The following is a 20,926-nucleotide window of genomic DNA, read 5'->3' as shown; positions in this document are numbered from 1 at the left end:
TACAGTCCTGCTGTACATTCAGTTTTATTCCTGGCTTTACATCTTTTTACAGTATAAAGCCTTATGTTCTTCAAAGAATAACTATTATACCACTTGAACACTAAGAGCTGCAGTGGAAAAAAGCCTCTGTTAAGGAACAATGATTGTAAAGTCAAGCACTGAAATACTAAAAAATGTACAGACAATCATTTGTCTTCATGCATTATATATTTTTCAGTTTTGTGATGACTTTTTCTTCAACCTGTACAATATGGTTTATTCACTGTGAGCATAGAAGGTCCTCAGTGTGTCAGCACAGATATTGCTCAACATTAGGATTACTCACTGTTTAGTTGTACTTTCCTGCTCTAATTTGTGGTCATATACTTTATGGTTTTACTGTTCCTTATTCACTTGCTCTGAAGCTGAATTTATCTTCCTTATATCCTGTATTGGTAGTATCTACAACAGAATAATATGTAAAAACATTTATGATTAGGTTTTACAGCTACCATATGAAGAGAAGAAGCAATATAATTTCTATTTAGATATAGGCAATTGAGGGCCCCAGGAGGGGTGGGGGAGAAATTAGATGTAAAACCACACAGGTGTCTGACTTGAAACGTGGCCATATTTTTCCTATCACTTCAGTGGTGTTAAGTGTGTACCTCGCTGGTTTCAAGTAGGTCCTAAGATAACTTCTTAAGTAGTTCAAACCACAGTAGTGAACTCGGGCCAAGACACACATCCTCCTAGCCACAAACTACAACTACTGCCGGTCAAAAAGCTGCCTGCCCCCAGTCCTCAGCCACTATCAGGGCCACAGTCTGCTGCACCTACAATCCACAGCTCCCGGGGCTCCCGACTTCCCGGACGTGCACAGCAACTGCCCTTCTCACCTCACAGGATCACAGAATTGTTAGGAGGCCATCTAGTTCAACCCCCCTGCCAAGGCAGGGGCACCTAGAGCAGGTGACACTGGAACGTGTCCAGCTGGGTTTTGAGTGTCTCCAGAAAGGGAGACTCCACGACCTCCCTGGACAGCCTGTTCCAGTGCTCTGCCACTCTCAACGTAAAGGAGTTCTTCCTCATGTGGATATGGAACTTCTTGTGTTTTAATTTATGGCCATTGCTCCTTGTTCTGTCGCTGGGTACCACTCCTCTTGGCATCTTTTTGCTCTCGTCACGAAGCGAGGCAGACCCCGCACCCTCTCGCCGTAAGCCCCTTCTCCCCTTCAGCAGGAGGCCGCCCCGGTTCGCACACGCCGCTCGCTGCCGGGCCTCGCCCGCCGGCCCATCCCCGCGCGGTGCCCGGCGGAGCCGCCCGGCGGAGCGCGGCTGCCCAGCGGCGGCAGCCAGGTACCTCCCCCCGCCACCGCCTCCTCCGCCCCCTTTTGTGGCGGTGCCAGGCGGCCGCCGGGTTTCCTGCTGACGCCGGAGAGCCGCGGATGGGCAGGAAAGGCCGCCTCTCCTCCCGCCTCGCCCCGCCAGCAGCAGCGCGGAGCGGTCTCCGGGTGAAGCGCGGCGGAGAGGGCGCAGGTGCGGGGCGGGCCCGGCGGCCGCGAGGGCCGGGCGGCCGCGCCGAGGAGAGGGCGCCGGTCATGGCAGCCCCCGCTTCTTGAATGCTGCCAGCCGCCCCTCCGCCGCCGATGGCCGAAGCCTGGAGGCTGGAGGAGGACGAGGAGGAGCTGCGGGAGCTCGGCAGGAGGCACCGGAGGGTCGCGCTGAGCTCAGCAGCAGGTGAGCGGAGAGGGCGCGGCGGGCCGTGGCGTCGCTTCCTTTGGGCTGGCCCTGGCCCGCTCCCCGTGTCTGGATTCCTGTCGGGGGCAGGGCGGCTTTGGAGGTGCCGCCCCGAGGTGTGCCGGCCCCGGCGGCCTCGCCCCAGGGCAGCTGGGTTCAGCTCAGGTGCATCCGAGCCGCAGGCGTGCGCCCGCGGGCCGGCCCCAGAGCCTGCTCCTGCTCCGAGCTCATCGTAGTCATACAGTGGTTCAAGTTAGAAGGGGACCTAAAGATCACCTTGTTCCAACCTCTCTGCCGTGGGCAAGGACGCTTTCAGCTAGACCAGGAGTCCCATCTAACCTGTCCTTGAGCACGTCCAGGGATAGGGCATCCACAACTTCTCTGGGCAACCTGTTCCACTGTTGCACCACCCTGGAGCTAACACGGGCACGTGCTGACTAGCACAGACATGTCCGGGTGCGCAGGGTGCTCCATCAGGAAATTAGCTGCCCATGTTTTTCAAAGTACCGAGGTAGAGAAACATCTAGATAGCAAAGTTGTTCACATTTAGCCATTTCTGTGTAGGTTTGGACAGCAGGCCCCTGTGAACAGGCAAGAACCAGTGCATGTGAGAAGGAATGGGGCTGGGGAGTGAGCATATTGTCATTGTAGAGAGACCTGGACAACAAGCTTTTGTTTGAAATTATTAACTCGAGTGGGCCCTGGCAGCAGCTGAAATTATTTAATTTGGACATCATTGTTAATTGAGGGTCAACATGCATGTCACTGTCCTGTAGTCACTGAGGTGTGAATGCAGCATTTATTTTTCTATCAGTGTAAAATCCTTTCCAGAATGAATTCATAAGGTCTGTTTCCAGTAAAATCTCAACCATGCTACATAGTTGAATTCCAAATATTTTGATTTTTAATAATTATGGTACAACTGTAATAATATAGCACCCTCTGCAATTAATGTGAGTTTACATCCATTTGAGCAACAAGAAATTGAGTGTCCCTTTTGTAGTTGATAAAAACACAGCAACATGGGGGATCCTAGAGGAAAACTTTCAACAGGCAGGCCCTGTGGCCTTCAGTTGCTCAAGTTATGTCAGTGCCTCTCTGTGCAGGTGCAGGATTAGCTGGATCCTATTGAAACCACTGTGGTTTGGGATGTCCGCAGGGTTTCACGTTGTCTGGGATAGAGTGCAGAAAATCAGTGTTGGTTCCTGTATGGTTTCCTCCACAGCAAAGTGTTCGTGCTGCTGGTTATGATGTCTGTTTTCTAAAGGTTTTTCTTCTCGAGGTTTTTATTAGCGGAAAACAGAATTTGTTCTACAGTTCATATATGTGTATAACCTTTGCCACCTTCTTGTGGAACAAAGCTTGTTCCCAGAATTTGTCTTTGGCGCAGTGCTATTAACCAGTAATGAAAGGTGTTTTTCCAATTTTTACTAGTATTTTTTCCTGACAGCCACCCATTGAAATGGGGCCAGCACTGTTTGTTTACCTCACCGGTGTAAAGTATGTGTGAATGAATAGCATTCTGCTTGAGCAGTCTCGCCTTCTTTCCATCTGTTTGCACATCTCTACACTGGAAAACACCACTAAGGCTCCCAGCGGAGTATTCTTAAGGCATCAGTGAAGAATACCATCCAAAGTGGATGAGTTTGCTGCTCTTCCCTTACTTGACCTTTATTTACATACTTTTATTTATAAACCTTTTGAAAATCCGTGGGGCTTTTTTGCATGTAATGTGCGGTTAGGCTGCCAAAATGGTAATACAAATAGGTGTTAAACAAGCCTGCGAGATATTCCGTTGTAGGTTTAAAAAATGTAGTGGCATCTTAGCAGACTGTCAATTTAAGTATTTCAGTCTGTTAAACTAGTTGTGAATGCAAGCAGCCTGATTTTCTGCTGTGTTCAGCCTGTGCATGGAAGTGCGTAAGAGCAGTTGATCACCTTTGTCCTGCCGGTGGGAGGCATGTGTGCAAAGTGGGAGCTGAAAGGTGAAAGTTCACAAGTGCTTCTGACTTCCTGGAAGCTCAGACTTAGTTAGCAGTGGTTTATTGGAGAAGCAGAGCACAGGAGGCTCTGCAATGAAGAAGTAGTATTTTCCCTTGAAGCAGGTGTGCTGCACCATGGGCTGTAGGATGAAGCCAGCTAGACTAAACTTACAGCTTGCTGCTGCTCTAGAGGTGTGATCTCCTCTGGGGATGTGCACTTCTACTCTTGTGTGTCAGCTCTGCTGCTCATCCAACCTGTTGGTGAGTGAAGTCACTGGAATTGTGATTTGGTGGTAACCTGGGCTGATGTAGTGGGTGGCTGCCTCATTTGGAGCCCCTGTGCTTGCTAGAACCTGCACCAACCTGTTCTGGTGCACTGTCCAAGCAGAGGGATATTTTTCTAGTTCTCTTCAGTGGCTGGGAGTCTTCTGATTCAGCTCACTGTAATGGTTTTGGGTGAATGTTGAAGCTGGCACAAGGGAAAGAATAGGAACATGCAGCCAGAGGGAGGTAAGAGCCTATGCCAGTCAGAAGTTAGTTTGGCTCAGATTGCTGTGAGACTGCATCCTGAGAGCTATTAGAGACCTACTCATGATATGGTTTTTTGGATTTTTTTAAGTTTGATTCACTGGAGGATTGATTTGATTTTTTGCTGTGTTGGGGGCTTTTTTTGCTGGTTTAATGAGCTTGAAGATCCTTTCTTAAGCAGTGGACTGCCAAAGGAGATCTTGGAGCAGGGAAACTTGGAGGAATGAGATAGGCAAAAACCATTTGTGTCCATGGGGTAGTTGTAGATAGCTCAGGTGATGTGTCTGGCTGCCTGTGCCTACCGCACTGCATGTCATGATCCCATGGCATTATTTTCTCTGAATTCAAGAAAGCTTTTATTTTACATAGTCTGGAAAACCTGTGAGAAGATATATTAAATAGAGCAATTTGAAACTCTTCTAAAGAAACTATTTTCCCTTTGAGAAAATGCTGATTGAATTTTATATATATATTTGTTTTTTAGGTTATAGGGAGGAGAACTACAACATATTCTTTAAAAATAGAGAACAATGAAAGTAGGTGCATAGGTTCATTAAAACTGAATCATCTGGTCACCTGCTTTGGGAAAGGAAACCACTTTTATTGGAAAGTTTTAGGGTTTTAAACTGCAATATAAATAATGTGATCAATTTCCGCCTCCCTTGTTGCTTATTTCTGTCACATGCATTATTGTTCTGGGAAGTTACAGAGACCACAGGATCTTTATTGGATTTTTTTTTTTTTTTTAGAATGTTAGTATTTTACTTATTTTGTTTTCAATAAAAAAACCCATATTTTTTGTAAAATAAATAAACTTTTCTGGTAAAATAAATAAACTTTAAAAAAATTCCAAACAAACCAGAACAACCTCACTAAAATGCTATTTCTCCATAGACTTACAGGTTCTCTCCAGTCTAACTCTAAACCTTAATCTGGTGTGCTCTCCTATTTTCACTACCTTTTTATTCTGTGACTACTGACTATCTTGTGGGAAAGTTTATAGTGAATGTAGTAAATTTTAGTTATGAACTGCGTTGCTTGGTTATCTGTCCTTACTGTCACATTAGAGCTGACTACCACAATATTCCAATATTGTCTAAAGCATGCAAGAAATTTTTAACATATTCAGTATCTGCATTATTTCTCTTTGATTTCTGGCCAGTGTTCCCTGAGAAAGAATAGCCCATTATAGATGTGGCAGAAATTTCCTTACTTAAAAATAAAATGAAATGATCAGGTATGGAACCCAGTAAGGAAATTTACTTGAGTTGATAATGAAGACCTATGTGATTTTTACTTTAATGTGTGGTCAAGGCTTTGGTTTAATTTACTATTACTGTGTTTTACTTATCACAAATGCTTGTCTGTGATTTGCTCTCACACAATGGCTGTAAATTTTGCACATGAGTTTAGCTGTGCTGATTGAAACATCTCTGGGTTGAGTTTTGTTGGATTTTTTTCCCCTACCCCTATTTCTGTTTCTCCATAGTAGTTCAGGTGTTTCCTGGAACTTTTTCAACACTAATGAGCAGTTTTGGATTATGGGTGAAATCATCTGGTTTTGATTGGTTGATTGACTGAGTGCTTTGGGGTTTTTTATGCCAAAACAAGATTTAGTTCAGAGTTGGATCAATTCATTACACTCCCACAACTCCCACATCAAACTAGCACTGACTTGTTTTTGAAGCTGAGAACAATGAGCTGTATCCAGTAAAACAAATTAAGGTTGAACTTTTCACTGCTCAACATGCTGAGAGGTTGTGGGGGTACATTTCTGTGGTGTGTCTGACAAAGTTCAGTGAACACTACTTTGCATGGACTTTCTACAGATAAATGAAGAATTCAGTACAACAATACTCAGCAGTTGTCCCCATGTTAATGCAAAATTATGTATCTGGCCTCAAGAAGTATAGAATAAGATGGTCTGAAATTCTTCTCTGAGGCTGTTTTGGTGGTGATGTCCTTTAGGGTTCACTGGATCATAACAAGGACAGCTCAAGCTTAGTCCTTCCCAAGAGGTGCCAGCGACCCTGGAGCTAGGAGAAAGCATGGTTAGGAAAAGGGTAATTCGAAGACTTAGTTGCTTAACTGACTCTTATATTTAGGAAGTGGAAGGATTGGCATCTTGCAGAAGAGAAGTCAGGATTGCCTGTGTCCTTCAGTGCTGATCTGGAAATTGTTCTCTTGTCCATACCAAGTGTAACCATTTATTGAGAGGAGAGAAGAGGTCTCCATCAAGTAGATAACGTGTTTTAAATAAATTAATCTACCTATGATCTGCTGGTCTGCCTGTGTATACAGAGGAAGCTCTTAAAAAGAGGACTAAGAGGAGCATTCAGGGTAGGGGAGTGAGTGCCACTCTTTTAATAATTTCTTTGTTTCATCAGTTAGCTCACAAATTCAAGAAGTGGTGGAGTTGATGGCCAGCTGAACATCACTTCCCTCTTTTCCCTGGAATTCAGTCTGTTTTGTTTTTTGTTTCGTAGTCCTGATGCAGATTTAGGAGCTTCACTTTTAATAACTGCTTCAGGCACCACCACAGTAAAACACTTGACATCCAAAGAGCACAAATAATGTAATTCTCCTGTAATAATCTCTGACTGATGCTGGTATGTTGTATCTTTGAAGTATTAAGAAGATTATATGATTAGGCATTTTTCACAGCCCATTGAAGTTACTGGGCACATTTCTACTATATTTCATAGTCTTTGACTGTAGCTTGCTTGAGGTAAATACAAATAGTAACTAAAGCTTTTCTGGAAGTTAGATAATATAGCCTATACATGGACATTCTCCAACATATCTTGAGATTCAGGTTAGTGGCAAGAAAAAAACCTGCTTGTGGTTACTTGGCCAGGAGTATAGACTGAACCCCAAAGAGTGTTGTACCCTCGGAAGAAACAATGCTTCTAAAAATGAAGGCTGGTCTTACGAAAATAATTAAACAACTTCTGGTAGTCAGTGGGGTGATTTCCTGACCAAAAACTGTAGAAGGACCAAATGATAATAAGTATTATTATTAAGTTATTAAATGGACCTACTTCATTTAGGTTAGAGCCAAAGCAAGGCACAGAAGTATATAATTGCTTAAGGAGAGATGAGTTTGTAGCCAGAGAATGACCCATAGAACTGTGATTGTACAAAGACCTTGCAGTTACCTGTGTTGTAATCAATCATTTCCTGTTGGGACAACAAATGATAAGTTTGGGTTGTTGCATAAAGAATGGGGATAGACAGCAAAGCATAAAATGAGTCATAACCTCATGGCAAGAAGCTTTTACCAAAGTGGTTGTTGTTTAGAGATGGAAAAAATTGTAGTATTTGTAAATAAATCTGCTAATATTTGCTATTGAGAGTATAGCCTTTGCTGTCCCAAAATGGGTTCCTTCACCCAGTGTGCAAGAGGCCAGTCCATATAGAGTTGAGGTATTTGATGTATTTAGTTCAGCTCAGAAAAGGGTCCTAGCTGGCAAATTCACAAAGCCAGTACACCAATTATCAAAACTTTTCATTAGTTATACATTTTGACAAGCAAAGGCATTCATGTTTATCAGCTATAATTTATACAGTTCTCTTGTTAATTAGTATTTTTTTTTCTGTTAGTTAAATTACTTTCTTCTTCTGCTAATCAGCCCACATGCTCACTCTTTTGATTATGTGGGTTTCTTGAGTTGGTGGCTGTGAGTCAGTGGTTGTGGTCTTCCCCTGCCAGAGTTGCCTTTTACCTAGTTAGTGCATTAGTTTGATGAGTTGGCTTTGTTTATTCCTCCTAATCTGGTTCCTGCCAGCCTTATCGTGGACATTCTGCCCAGTGTCCTTGCAGTCTATCAGTTCAGCATTCTGCTGTGATGCTGTTTTTCAAATTTTGTACTCTGAAGTTCTCTCTTTTTTTCCTTTCTCTATAGCTGAAGTCACTGAGGCACGTTAAGCTGCAATTACTGAGACATTAAATGTAATTTATCTATTTGGAAGCAATGCATCACCTTGATTTAAAATCTGGAAACAGCAGGGTAGTGGCGTTGATGCTCTCCATTAAAAGCTTATGTAGTTCTGTGTGTTTTGTTTCAATAAGCATCTCACACAATATGTACCATATGAAATTTTATTTTGATAGCACTAAAGTAATTTGCTGTGAACTTCTTTCTGATGGTTATTATCTATATACAATGCTTTAGCATTCTTTAGTCTCTTTGCTATGCTGACTTTGTTTGTGGCCATGGAAGTGTGGTCTGGAAGAGAGCTCTGGGGTCACTTAGTCCAGCTTCCTTGAAGCAGGCCTATTGCCAAGGCTGGATCCGTCCAGCGTAGGCTTTGTATAGCCTTGGAAAGTCTCCTGAAAGAGAGGGATTTACCGCCTCTGCAGGCAACCTCTTTCAGTGCTTTACTTATTTCTAATGGAAGAACTTTTGCTCACCTACAACCTGAACCTCCCAAGCTACATTTGTGACCATTGCCCCATTCCATATTGTCCACTAACACCAGGAAGAGTTTGCATTTGTGATCATTGTTGCTACCCTACAGGTAGCTGTGTGCTGTGGTTAAGTAGCTTCTTTGCCTTCTCTTTTCTAGGATAGAGGAGTCTTGCCCCTTCAGCCTTCTTATTGCACTGCTTGCTTATTCAGGTCCTCTGACTGTACAGAAAAAATGTAGTGGAAGTGTTGTTTTCATTGCTGGCAAAGATTTTTTACTTTGCTGTTGAAAAACAGTATGCACAAAAGGCACTGAAGCATTCCAACAGCAGATTTGGGAACACAGTATATCATCTGTTGATCTGTGGTTTATGCTTGGCAAGCATCCTTCTCTTTAGTGAAGGACGAAAATAAGTTTTGTGGGAAGGCATGGATTTAGTGGTTGATGGCACATACCAAGAAAAATTCCTGGTTTTCCCCTCGACTTTGTATTTTGACAGACACAGGATTTTATGTATATCAGTGTTTTTAAATTGACCACTTGATGTAGTGCTGTTACACTAATTGCTTCAGGTGTTTTAAATCTGTAGAAATTTGTATAGATTTAATGTGTTATTCTAAAAACATCAATTTGACATTCTGACTTGAGAATTTAGAATCTTATAACAAAAGTTAATGGAATGCTAAATAAGATGCTTCAAAGATGAACTTAATTGGTTTAGAAATTCTTGCATGTGTTACAAAACAAATCTGTCCTTGCTTTCCTGCTTTCTATGGCTGTATTTGGGTCCAGCATGAAGGGCTGCATGACAGCAAGGCTGAAAAAGTTCACATTTGAGTAAAAGCTGAATGAAACAAATTTTACTGTTCATTTTTTCTTTTCCCTAAGCTTTTAAAGAGGTCGTAGCATTTATTTTGTGTGTATGTGTTGCTACCTCATCTTGTTCAGGCTTTTGAAGAAAATATGATTGGATCAGAACATGCTAAAGATTTCAAATGACTGACATTGTTACTCCTGTGGTTAATAGTGGGCATGCCGTCAGCCTTTCAGAGCTGTGATAGTAGCTCGTGTGTCACAGCACACAAACTGGAAAAACAAATGTCTTCAGGAAAGTATGCAAGAAACACCTCCCAGGGTTCAATTTTTACTTCCAAGAGAAATTCCTTCCTCTCTGCAGTCAATTTCTTAGCAACTTCTGGGAGGCCACATATGAAAGGCCCTGCTAAATTGCTGCCAATGGATTTATCTTTCATTAATTCAATTCCTTTTTTTAATCCACTTAGACTTTTAGTCTTCAAATCTTGCATGGTAGTAAGGAACACAGTCATTATGTGAAATCAGTTACTGCCTTTTGCATACTGGTCGGTATTTCTGCTGGATAATCACTGGTTCTTGAATTATGATGATAAATTTCTTATCTGTATTCTGCTTTTTAATATGGTCTTGATCATGGTGATTTACTTCCTTAAAAGCTTAGGTAAATTTTCAAGCACTGTGTTTACTACAAAAGGCTTTCTAGTCCATTCTTCTTCTAGACAGAATATTGTATGTATAAAAGAAGCTGTTTGATGGTTTTCTTCAGTTATAGCATTTAGATTCTGTTTATAAAAGATAAGCTAAAATTAATATAATTTGTTTTCTCAAGGTGATAATTTTGTATTCATCATTAATTCCTTCTTGCATTAAAAACTGAGTTCTCAGTATCACAGAATTGAAAATTGATTCAGGTTGTGCACATCTGTGCTAAATAATTTTAAATAATTTTTGAGTGTACAGTGTGTTGTGGTCTTATTTGTTATTAAAATGTTCATTTATCCTGTTGGAGAGATGGGACATAAATATCTGGAAACAAGCTCAGCATTTCAATAACTTTCTCATATTAAATTACTCCATTGGTGTGCTGTATCCATTTTATAGCTGCACGTTAAGGTTAGGGTACAAAACTAATAGAAATGTGGGACTTGGGATCAAAGTAGAAACTTCCTAAGAAGTCTCTCTCCTTCTACCTGGTACTTGAAGAACAGCATTGTCAGGTACCACAGTTCAGCTGATGCCAAATGCTGTAAACTTTGTCATTTGTCTTAAGTTTACCATTCTTGCAACATCCAGCGAACTCCAAACTGGCATGATGAAATTCACCTGAGAATGGAGTTCCTGAGGCTCAACACCTGCCACGTCCTACCTGGACAGTTTACCACATCCAGTGTTTAAGCAGGTCAACTCCGTGCTTGGATGAGCATCACTGCCAGCATGGAACAAGTATCACTGAATGATGAGATGGGATAATGCTGCAGACCTCATGTATTCAGCGCTTATCAGCTTAACTTTATGAAAAAAAAAGAGCTTTTTCTGTTCTAGTCTGCAAAGCTTGCTGCAGATGACCAATATTATCTCTGGGAAATACATGATAGCAGCTGCCATGACATTAGGCACATTTCATTTGTGTAATTGCTGTCCACTAGCTTGATGTTTGTGGATCCATTATCAAGAACTATTTGAAGTGTATCATTATGGTATTTTGGCACTATAGCAATGTAGAGGTACTTATTAGTATGTTTACAGAGGCCAAATGCCTCTGACAGGATCTGTAGGCCTTTTTGGTGAGTGCACAGAACTGGGGAGAGGTCTGGTAATACATGGGAGGGTAGTTATTTCCTCCAAGGTACCAAACAATTGGAACTGTTTCTGCCAGCATTACCCATGTCCAGAAAAGCTGTGTTTATCTTTGGTAAGCACAGGATTCTTTGTTTTGAGGGTTTTTGAATGCTTAATAACTTTGCCGTCCTTTTTCTTGGTCAAAGCAGATTTTTAAAGCCTTTCATAGACTGCAGGTGAAACTGCTTTGTGTTGCCATGAGTAGCACCTGAATGGATGAAATTTGAATTTAGAAGACTGAGAACAGGATGCAATAGCCTTATGTAGGGTAGAACAGGTAAAGAATTAATTTTATAACAGCTGCACAAGGTGACGTCACGGTGCAGGGAATCCAGCTGTGCATAGTGACTACTGGTCAGGATGGTCTTCCAGGACCCAAGGGCACACGTATGCAGATTTCCATGCACACGTTAGGCCAGTAATGAAGGACTCTGAGGTACCTTAAAGGGGATTTGGTAGATGTTTAACACCTTGGAGTAGATGTGGATAAATTCAGTGCACACCTCAGTAAAATGTCTTCAGAATGCCAGGTGATTCACGTCTTTAAAAACTGGATGCCGATCACTACATTATTGAATAATATGCATTGAAACATTACTTGCTTTAATAACAGCAAAGTGCTGGGCTTCCTGTTCTGCAGAATAGTGGCAGGGAGTTGCACAACTTTTAAGCATGTGCTCAAAGCTGATGGATGAGGGTTATCTCAGGGTACAACAATTTATTCATATATGCCACCATCATTAAATAAATCAATTTTTTGCACTTTCACATTAATCCCTTTTATGATGTGTCTAGGTCTTGTAGTCTTTGATGATAAAGTGCAAGAGCCCTTTTTGGGAATAATCCATTTTATGGTACTTCAGAAGAATCGTGTGCACATGAGAAGCAATTGTTACATTCAGTTTCCTAGAATTTTTTTATTTCTGTGTTGGGCAGAATTGCCAATGTCCCTGGAGGGAAAATATTTTGTTAATAAGCTGATTTTGAATGCACTTCCCTAGGAAGTTAGGATTGTAAAAAAATCAGTGATATTTAAGACTGTTCTCATTAGATGAACTGGGTAAACAGCTTGGGGATTCTTTAATCATAAATAGTGACAAAGGACCATAAAATATTCCAAGAACAAGCTACTGAGTATTTCAGCAGTATCTTAAGAGAAATAAATACTTCCATTTACCTGGTACATTTCTTCTATTTTTAGAGATACTGCTTTTTTTGTGGTTGAGTGTATTATAGTCCTTTCTTTTCATACATTATTTTCTTTCTCTCTGTGTCATTTCATCTCCCCAGTCTCCAAATTCCTCCCACAGTGCAGACCTATGCACTTACTTGCATTCACTATCATGTCTGATATCTAAATTGAAAGCACTGTCACCTTTATTCTGTCAGTGGCTCCACAGGATAAAATAGTCAAGTAGGAAATTTTCTTGTTTGTTTTAAAGCCAAATTAGTTTCCTGATGTACAGAAGGGGGAATATCTTCTGAATTGCTATTCAGCACTTTATTGTGAATCCATGTCTTGCCCACATTGAATATGATTTAGCTTCCAAGTGCTTAATCTGTAAGATTACACTGGGGACTTTAGTTGTTGAGGTTTGCCACCTCAGCAGTATGTTGTGACATGTGCATGAACCTACACAGAGGTGTTCAAAGCTGGAGGTGCTTTAGGTGCTGGATATTCTGGTTCTCAAGCAGGACAAACCCCTGAGAGGAAAATAATGGAATAAATTTGGATCTTGCATATTGTGTATGAATGCTTATAAGATAGTCTGTTAATACAGTGTCAGAAGGACAAGTTTATTCACACATCTAACTATTGCATTTTTTGTATGTGTATCAGCACCCTTTGACAGGCAGACATAGGTAGGACTGGGTGAGCTCTGTGGTCTAGCTGAGGAATATGCAGAATCTCTGCAGGCATGCTAAATCTCTGATTCAAGAAAAAAAAGGTAGTACAGTGCTCTTGAAAGATAATTTCCTTTTAATGGCAATGCTAGCAACATCAGAGTATTATTTTTCAGAAATGTGGATTTAACATTTCAGAAGTGCCTAGAGAGAAAAGCATTTTGTGGTTATAAGTCTTTTGTTCATCAAAATGTTGAGTCAATTGATACTTTCCTTATGAAAGTATAAAAAAAATTAAGTAGTAGGGCTCATCTAGAGTAGCTCCCACTGTGATTCTGGTGGTGTACTGATACCTGTATCTAGTTACACCTGAAGTACATAATCTAAGAATTACATTGCACTGATCAGCTATGGTGTCTTTTATGAAGATGCAGGGATTTGCACTTTCAGGAGTTGCTAATTTTTTGGAAAAAAAAAGCTTTACAAGGAGCTGTGTCCTAAATTTCCTTCTTAAACAACTGTGGTAGAAGGCAAAAATGTGGTAACATATGTATGTAGTGGGTGTATTTGATTGTTTATATTCTTTGTTTATCATTTATGGCTTAAGAACAAGCCCAGTTCCCAGTGCTGAGTTTAGTCTAGGTTCTTACAGCATGAACCTTTTAGAGAAATGGTGAGAGCTTACACAGTCTGTTTCCTTTCTCTTTTGTTTTCTGCATCAGCCCCCTCTTTTGCTGGCACATATGTTCACACTGATGCACACACACTTTTGCTGTTGTGGTGCAGGAGAAATGTAGGAGCAAGAATGAGGGGGTGGAACTTCAGAGTCACAAAAACAAATCAAGAGCATGTGTAGCATTGGCAAATGTGGCCTCTGCTGTCCAGTAAAGTCCTTTTTCACTTATATGCTGTGCACTTAAAAGTGCACTAAAGGCTTTAAAGATGATTATAGTTTATTTTTAACCTTTTTTGCAAGGTAAAGATACTATAACTAAAAGTCTTGGGATAATTACACGCTTTATGATGGTCAGTAGGTTTCAAAATTAAATACTCGACTGCAGAGGTTCATTGTGTTCTCAGCTGTGTGCTGGGGTCCATCCCCAGCTATCTATCAGTTGTGTTTAAGAGTGGGGGGAAAAAAGCATTATCCAAGTATAAAAAAACTGCAGGAATGCTTTGTGCTTACAGACTCAGTTACTGTTTAGCACTAAAACTGACAGACTACTATAATTTCATTGTGGGGGATGTTATAATATTGTTTTCTTCCTGGCAGTACTGCTCTGGAAGTCAACAGCATACTGTAGAATTTAAATTGAGTATAAAAACTGTCTGCCTTTAACAGTTAAAAACTCCGAGCATGTCCTGATTTTGTAGCCTTTTGCAGTAAAGGGAAAGCTATACGCAAAGTAAATTTTAAAAGTTTCTTCCAAGCCTCTCATTAATCTGTGCTTGAGCCTTCTGCCTTTTAAACAACTGATAAGGGACTCTGCTGTTAAAATATTAAAATACACAAACAAATGTTCTGTCTTACGGGTTTTGCGGTATGACAGTTCCTAACAAAATTGACCAAAATTTACAGTAGATTCTACACAGTGGAATCAATTTGCGTTGTTCTGATTCCTTACCTGTGGGAAGTGCTGAAAAGAAGGAAGAGTGGCTTTGAGCCACAATATGCCTTAAGAAACAGAGGCAAAAAGGTGGCAGTATCAGTGGCAGTTACTGCTTGTTTCAGTGCAAATAAAGCAACTAGCATTGAAAATCCTGCACAAATGCAGGTCTTCTTCCCAGAAAATGTGTGATTCCTTTGAGTGTGGGCCCCCTCTACACTGGCAATTGGAAATGAAAATTTGGGGGTTTTGACTCAGTTGTCTGGCAGGGACCGGTGCACCATTTAGCTATGGTCACTGGGTCTAGATGTATATGACTGAAATAGTGGCATCACATTTCTGCACGATGCCTTGTAAAGCTGCTGTGTTGGTCTTAGTGTCTGCCTTTGTTAAGGTCTGACAGCCTTCAAAGCTCATTGGGGATTGATGCATTCAGGTGCATCATAAGGATGAAAGTTGTACAGCCTCTTCCAATAATTTTCTTATCCTGAAAACATCACTTCTCTCTATATTTTGGTGGTGCCAGCACTGCTTAAAAGCGCGTGGTTTCCATTGCTTGGTTTGTCTAGAGGTTTGCCATTGTTACAGTGTTGTGCTTGCTTTCCTTGTGAAACCACTGCTGGGCCATTGAGGGCTAAAAACTGCTGGGATGGAGACTGCTGGTTGCTCTGACTGTGTCTTCCAGAAGAGTGTTAGTGTCCTGCCTCTTTTGCTGACTGGTCAAATTCAACAGGCATAGTTAAACTAAGATACAGTAATTCCCAGAAATGGGTATGTGCCCCCTTTTCTCATTCAGCTTTTAAGAGATCAAGCTGTGGAATGGGGTTAAAAGTGGGAAGTTACCAGCCTCGGGGGGTAATTGCATTGGAGGTTCCCCAGCAGCTTTGCAGTTTGATGCGGCAGAATGTGTGTTAACTTAACTTCCCACTCATTTCTCAACAACATTTTGTGTTTATACTTGAATTTTTTTCTAGTGAGAGCAAACTTTTCAGTTGAAGTCACTCTTAGCAACAAGATGCTTTGAAGAAGCTTGCAAAATAAACAGAGGAAAATAATGGCTCTACTGAGTGTGAGTTGCCTTTTTCCTTTTCTTTGCTTGTCTTCCAGAAGCAAGAGTGATTGCCTTAAAAGATACGGTTTTCTGCATTGGTGGTCTTTTTTGGCAAAAACTTAGGCTATTTCGGGTTTTTGGAACAACTGAAATGATGTTGACCCAGTTATTTTTCTCCCAATGATTATATTTACGTTTTTCTTGAAGAAAAACTTTTCTGTCATATTAAAAGCAAACAACAAAAGAAGCTAATTTTCCCAAACTTGGAGTGTAAGAGAATCACCTTTTTTTCTGAAAGCAAGTGGAACATGGCATTTCTGTCTCTCACTCAGCCTTTGCATGTTGAAAAAAGGCATAAGGAGTCCATGCTGCTGCTGAAATACCCAGAGCATGATTTTGTAAAGAAACACTAGATTTGTCAGACAATTGCGGTATGAAGAGTAGATTTTTATGTCTTAATGTTTTCCTGGATTCTTCTGCTCTGCTTAGAACTGGGCAACAGTCTTCCCAACTTCAGCCAGGAGACCCTGACTTCTTCCACCTTGTCTGCTCCACCTGCTAGCTGCTTGGCTTCTCGCACTGTGTCCTGCTTCTAATATATTTCTCTTGTATGGCCATAATATTATGAGGGCAACAAAGGTTTTGTAAATAGTAGGTGTGAGTATGAAGTGGAGAAAATCTCAAGTACAGTCAGCAGGAGGTTGGAGCATGGTCGGTTCTTACAGATTGAGAGACTGCAGATCTCTGGCTATGCAAATTGTGGATTGGAGGACAGGCAGAAAGGACTTCATTAACTAAAATAAACTTAGGATCGTACAGTCCGGTTCTGTAGCTCGTGAGTACTAGCTGCTTGTAAATTCCTAGCATATTTTACTACAGCTATATACACAATGAAGAATTTTATTACTTTTGGCAACAGAAGGATAGGGAGGACAGTACTGGTGTCTTGTGTCTGGAAGGTAGTATCTGTCACTAAAAATGGCATTTTTTCCTGTGCATTTCCTATGCCAGAGTGCAGACAGGCTTGTTTGTTCATTGTAAATGCTAGTCCAGCAGCATTCAGTGTTTGCTCTGATCTGACACACAGTCTTGGCTTCCAGAGTTTAGAATTGAAGAATATACAGTTTTCTGCTAGAAGGACATAATGTCCTGTAATGTTTTACAGTAATTTATATCTTTGATATAGAGGAAAATCTGTAGTGCAGGATTTAATTTTCAGATATTTGTAACTATACAGTCTTCTTGCTTATTTCTGTTAGAAAAGATTACGAAGGCATCTCTCTGCTATTGAGGTAGCATATATAGAGAAAAGAGAATCAGTTGTGAGCATGCACTTTTGAGACTCAGCTTTTTTTCAAGTCAAGGATTTGCCTACAGAATGGAGAGGCAAGATCTCTGTGTGTGTGTGTGTATGTTAAAAAAAATTGCCTGTTTTTTCTAGGCTTTCATATTCTAGTGTTTGTAGAGGTGTGTCATTATTTGAAGTGATGCTTGTACCTAATGCCAAAACACCATTTAGAATTGCAAAATTTACAACCTAAATTGTAAATCAATTAGGTTGGAAAAGGCTTCTGAGATTGAGTCCAGCCTTTGAGTTCACCACCTTGTCAGTCAGACCATGGCACCAAGTGCCATGTCCAGTCATTCCTTAAGCACCTTCTGGTGCAGTGACTTCACCACCTAATTGATCCCAAGCACATAACTGAAAGATTGAGCTCTTTGAGTCTCTCATTATGCTTGAAACTAAAACAAATTTGAAAGGCTAAGGTCACAGCAAACTTAATGAGGTGGAGGTTTTAGTTCTATTTTAAAATGTCAGCTCTTTGCTTGTGGGATTACAATTTCTTCTTTTCAGGAAGATCAATATGCATGTAGGTGATACACTCTCACTAAGTTTATCAGAAAATAAAATGTGCAAAACCAAATGTAGTATTGAAATGCTGAAACAGGAATGAAAATAAAAGGGGAAAGGGAATCACATTGATTTCCTGAATGAGCAGGTTGCAGCGGTGTGGCAGGCTGTGGTGGATCTGCTGGCTGGCCATGGCTGTGTGGGAGAGCTCCCAGACGCTGTGCTTACATGTGCTGCGGCTCGGTTCCTTGCTTTGCACTGGTTCATTCACACGCTCGTTTCAGCAGTGGGGGGACTGTGTCTGAGTACTGTTAGACTGTGGCTGCTTACAGAGCGGGAGACGCTTTCAGCAAGCAACAGATGGCAAGCAGATTTCAGTAGGAAGTCCGGTCTCATTTTGTTCAGTGCTCCCAGGTAAGGAGGTTCCATGGTAAGAATGGAAGGAGTGTGTTTGTAGGGCTGCTGCTGCAGCTTTGGTTTGAGCTATTCCAGAGCTATACCATGCTGCTTCTGCTAGCAGAGTTGCACACAGTGTGGTGAAATGGAGATCGCTGTGAGTCAGGAAGACAATAAATTATAACTGTGTGGCTATGACAGCTCAGTAGGAGCACCTATGGATGGAAAAAGCATTACATACTTTTAAGCACTGTTGACATGAGATAATTTTTTTACTGTAATGAAAGCTTAGTCAAATGAACACATAAAGCTTGGAGAGGAAAATATTTCTTTTACACAGGAAATAAAACTTCACAAACAAATATGTACTGTTAATAGAGTAAATTTTATTTCAAATGCAGAGCTTTAAGATTGAAAATACAATCTGTGAGCGTGAAATTTTTTTTAGGAAGACTCTTCTGTATAGACAAGCTTTTCAGTAAAGTGTTTATTAACGCACGAAAAATAGCTTTCTGTTTAAAATACACAGAGATCAAATGAGAAGCAAAATCACCATGGTCAGCGGAGATTATGTGCAGCTGTAGGAATGAACTTCTGCTTGTATAGTGGATCTTTCTGCATTAAAATTTTAAACCCCTCCTCTAATTTTAGAATATATGCATTTTAGGTGGACAGCAATCTCAGCTTTTCAGTTCATAAGTCATGCAGTAAAAGATACTCTGGACTTAAAATATAAATGACAATACATGAATTCTAATATCATAGCAGGCAGTTAATTTATAATGCTTGTACAGTAATCATAACTCTTGAGAGAAATATTTTATACTTTTGGTGCATACTGGAGCTTTATGTGTAGATTTTTATGGGTCAATTTCATTAGTCCAGATAAGCTACTTGAAATACTTACAGGATAAACAAAACCCTTTCTAAAAACCGCAGGAAAATTCAGTATTTGGAACTCCCAGAAGCTGAAGAGTTAATGGTGGGGTTGCACTGGATTCAGTGTATTTGCAGATGTTGCTGCGACCAACTGCTGATTTTTCTCCCATCCTGTCAGGGAACTCTGCCAGCCATGATTCATGGAATGATTTTTTTGCGCTGAGTAATCTGTGGTTTTTCTTTTTTCCTCTTCCCTCTCCCTTATTTTTATCCTGAACTAAAGCACTGTTCATTTCAGCTGAAGGGAGGAGAAGCTTCCAAAGCATTAATACAAAACAATAAATACACTGTGTTTTGAGTGGAGGAATTGTAACAAATGTTAAACTTGCAGTAATTTTACTTGGTCTTAGACAGTCTAGTCTGGTGTGGGAAAACAGTTTTAGAACAGAATCAGCTTTTGGTTTTGCTAGTCATATGGTTTCATAGTTCTCTTAAGACTTCTGTACTAGTATTGCTAAAGAGCATCCAACTTCTGTGCTGATATTATGCCTCCTTTCTCACAGATCGCTCAGAAAGAAATAAACCAGACTGCCGCTCTTCAGGGTAAGAACTGTATTTCTCTATTTATTCTTCCCTTCTCTTTCTTTTTTTTTATCCTAATTTTTTCCTTTTATTGGGTGAACTAGGAAATTGGCCAGAAATATAAAAATGTCATTCTTCTACTTCTCTGTTTTGGTAACAGTAATGTAATACCAAAATAAGTTTGTGTTAAATATAATTGTTTTATATTCTTTATGGGCAAAGGTTGGGGTTTTTTTAAGAAATTAATAGGACTTGCTACATTGTGATTGTGCACACTGAAACTCTAAATGCTTGTTTATGTGTCATGCACAGGGTTGTTTGGTAAAACCGTGGTTTAAAACAAGAAGCCCCTCATGTCTTTTACTACTTTGAACTTTTTGCTTCTATAGCAAGGGAAATAATTCTTGGTTCAGTCAAAAATAGCAACACTTTATTATTTATTCCATTAACTCTGATCCCATCATACCCAAGGTTTCACAAGAACGAAAGTGTTTTAAACAAAGCCCATGCACACACACACCCAACACATTGTGTTTATTTAGAATTTCCATCAGGACTTGTCATGAACTTCTAGGCTATTGATTTGCAAGGCCATATTTTCCCTTAAGCTTATAAATATTCTGTAGTGCTTCTTATCCTCTGATTTTTAAATAATCTCTTTCCCTGTTGCCTCATTTTCAAACTGTCTTTCAGTTCTCTACTGGGAAATAGGATTTTGTCCATGTCATGTGGTTGATAGTGGAATTTTAATGAACCAAAGTGATAGGGCAGACCAGCGAACCCTGGCTCTCCCATTCCTTTGTGAAAAGTCTTTCCAAAATATTCTCCTGGCGTCCAGGCTTTTGACATGACCTGACTTTTTAATTTGATTTTTACAGTCTACATTTTCTTTCCTTTTTGGTACATTTTTGCAGTACAGTGGGCTAGGATTTATCGCTGGAATAAGAGTGTAGCATTTTCCTACAGCACACTTGATGTGTTGTATCTGCTGTGTGATGTGATGGGAGAGGATGTTTTTCCCTTCCCTCCCCCATCTGCCACAGCCCTGTAGCCGATTCCAGCAGCGTGTTTAAGTTGCAGGGTGGTATTGCCTTTGTCTTTGAATACTTTTATCTGCTTAAAAGCTCAATCACTGCATGTGCTGATTTCCTTTAATACTTAAAAATACTGAACTTTTTTCTTCTCTTAAAATTTTGTAGTTACAGTCCAAATGTTAGAACTTTCATTAGATCATGTCATATTACAATAATGTCAAACAAATCCAAATCATTATCCAAAGGAAGCCTTATTTTATCAAAATGTTTAGTTTAAGGTTGAAATAGCTTCAATCTCTTCCCCTTTCTTCTCCCTAGTCATTCTCACCAGTATGTTTTTGCTCTGGAGTGTGTTTTGCTAGTTTGAATTCAGACCAATAGCAAAG

At 40.4% G+C, this 20,926-nt stretch overlaps 1 protein-coding gene across 4 annotated transcripts in view; it reads left to right on the top strand.

Moving 5' to 3' along the window:
- The first annotated feature begins 1,405 nt into the window (after window positions 1-1,405).
- The window catches only part of SH3D19 (SH3 domain containing 19), an 81,636-nt gene continuing 62,115 nt past the window's right edge, over window positions 1,406-20,926 (top strand). For 2 of the 4 annotated variants that reach the window (XM_041427933.1, XM_041427936.1), the window contains exons 1-2: window positions 1,406-1,719; window positions 19,488-19,527. In XM_041427933.1, coding sequence (XP_041283867.1) covers window positions 1,602-1,719; window positions 19,488-19,527 — 158 coding nt within the window. In that variant the 5' untranslated portion in view covers window positions 1,406-1,601. Of the gene's footprint in view, window positions 1,720-19,219; window positions 19,528-20,926 lie in introns of those variants that run through there. The other 2 variants (XM_041427935.1, XM_041427937.1) reach the window with 2 other exon arrangements.

The sequence above is a fragment of the Onychostruthus taczanowskii genome, unplaced genomic scaffold (genome assembly GCF_017590055.1).
Source record: "Onychostruthus taczanowskii isolate IOZ18803 unplaced genomic scaffold, ASM1759005v1 scaffold12, whole genome shotgun sequence".
NCBI lineage: Eukaryota > Metazoa > Chordata > Aves > Passeriformes > Passeridae > Onychostruthus > Onychostruthus taczanowskii.
This window is presented reverse-complemented; position numbering and strand designations above follow the sequence as displayed.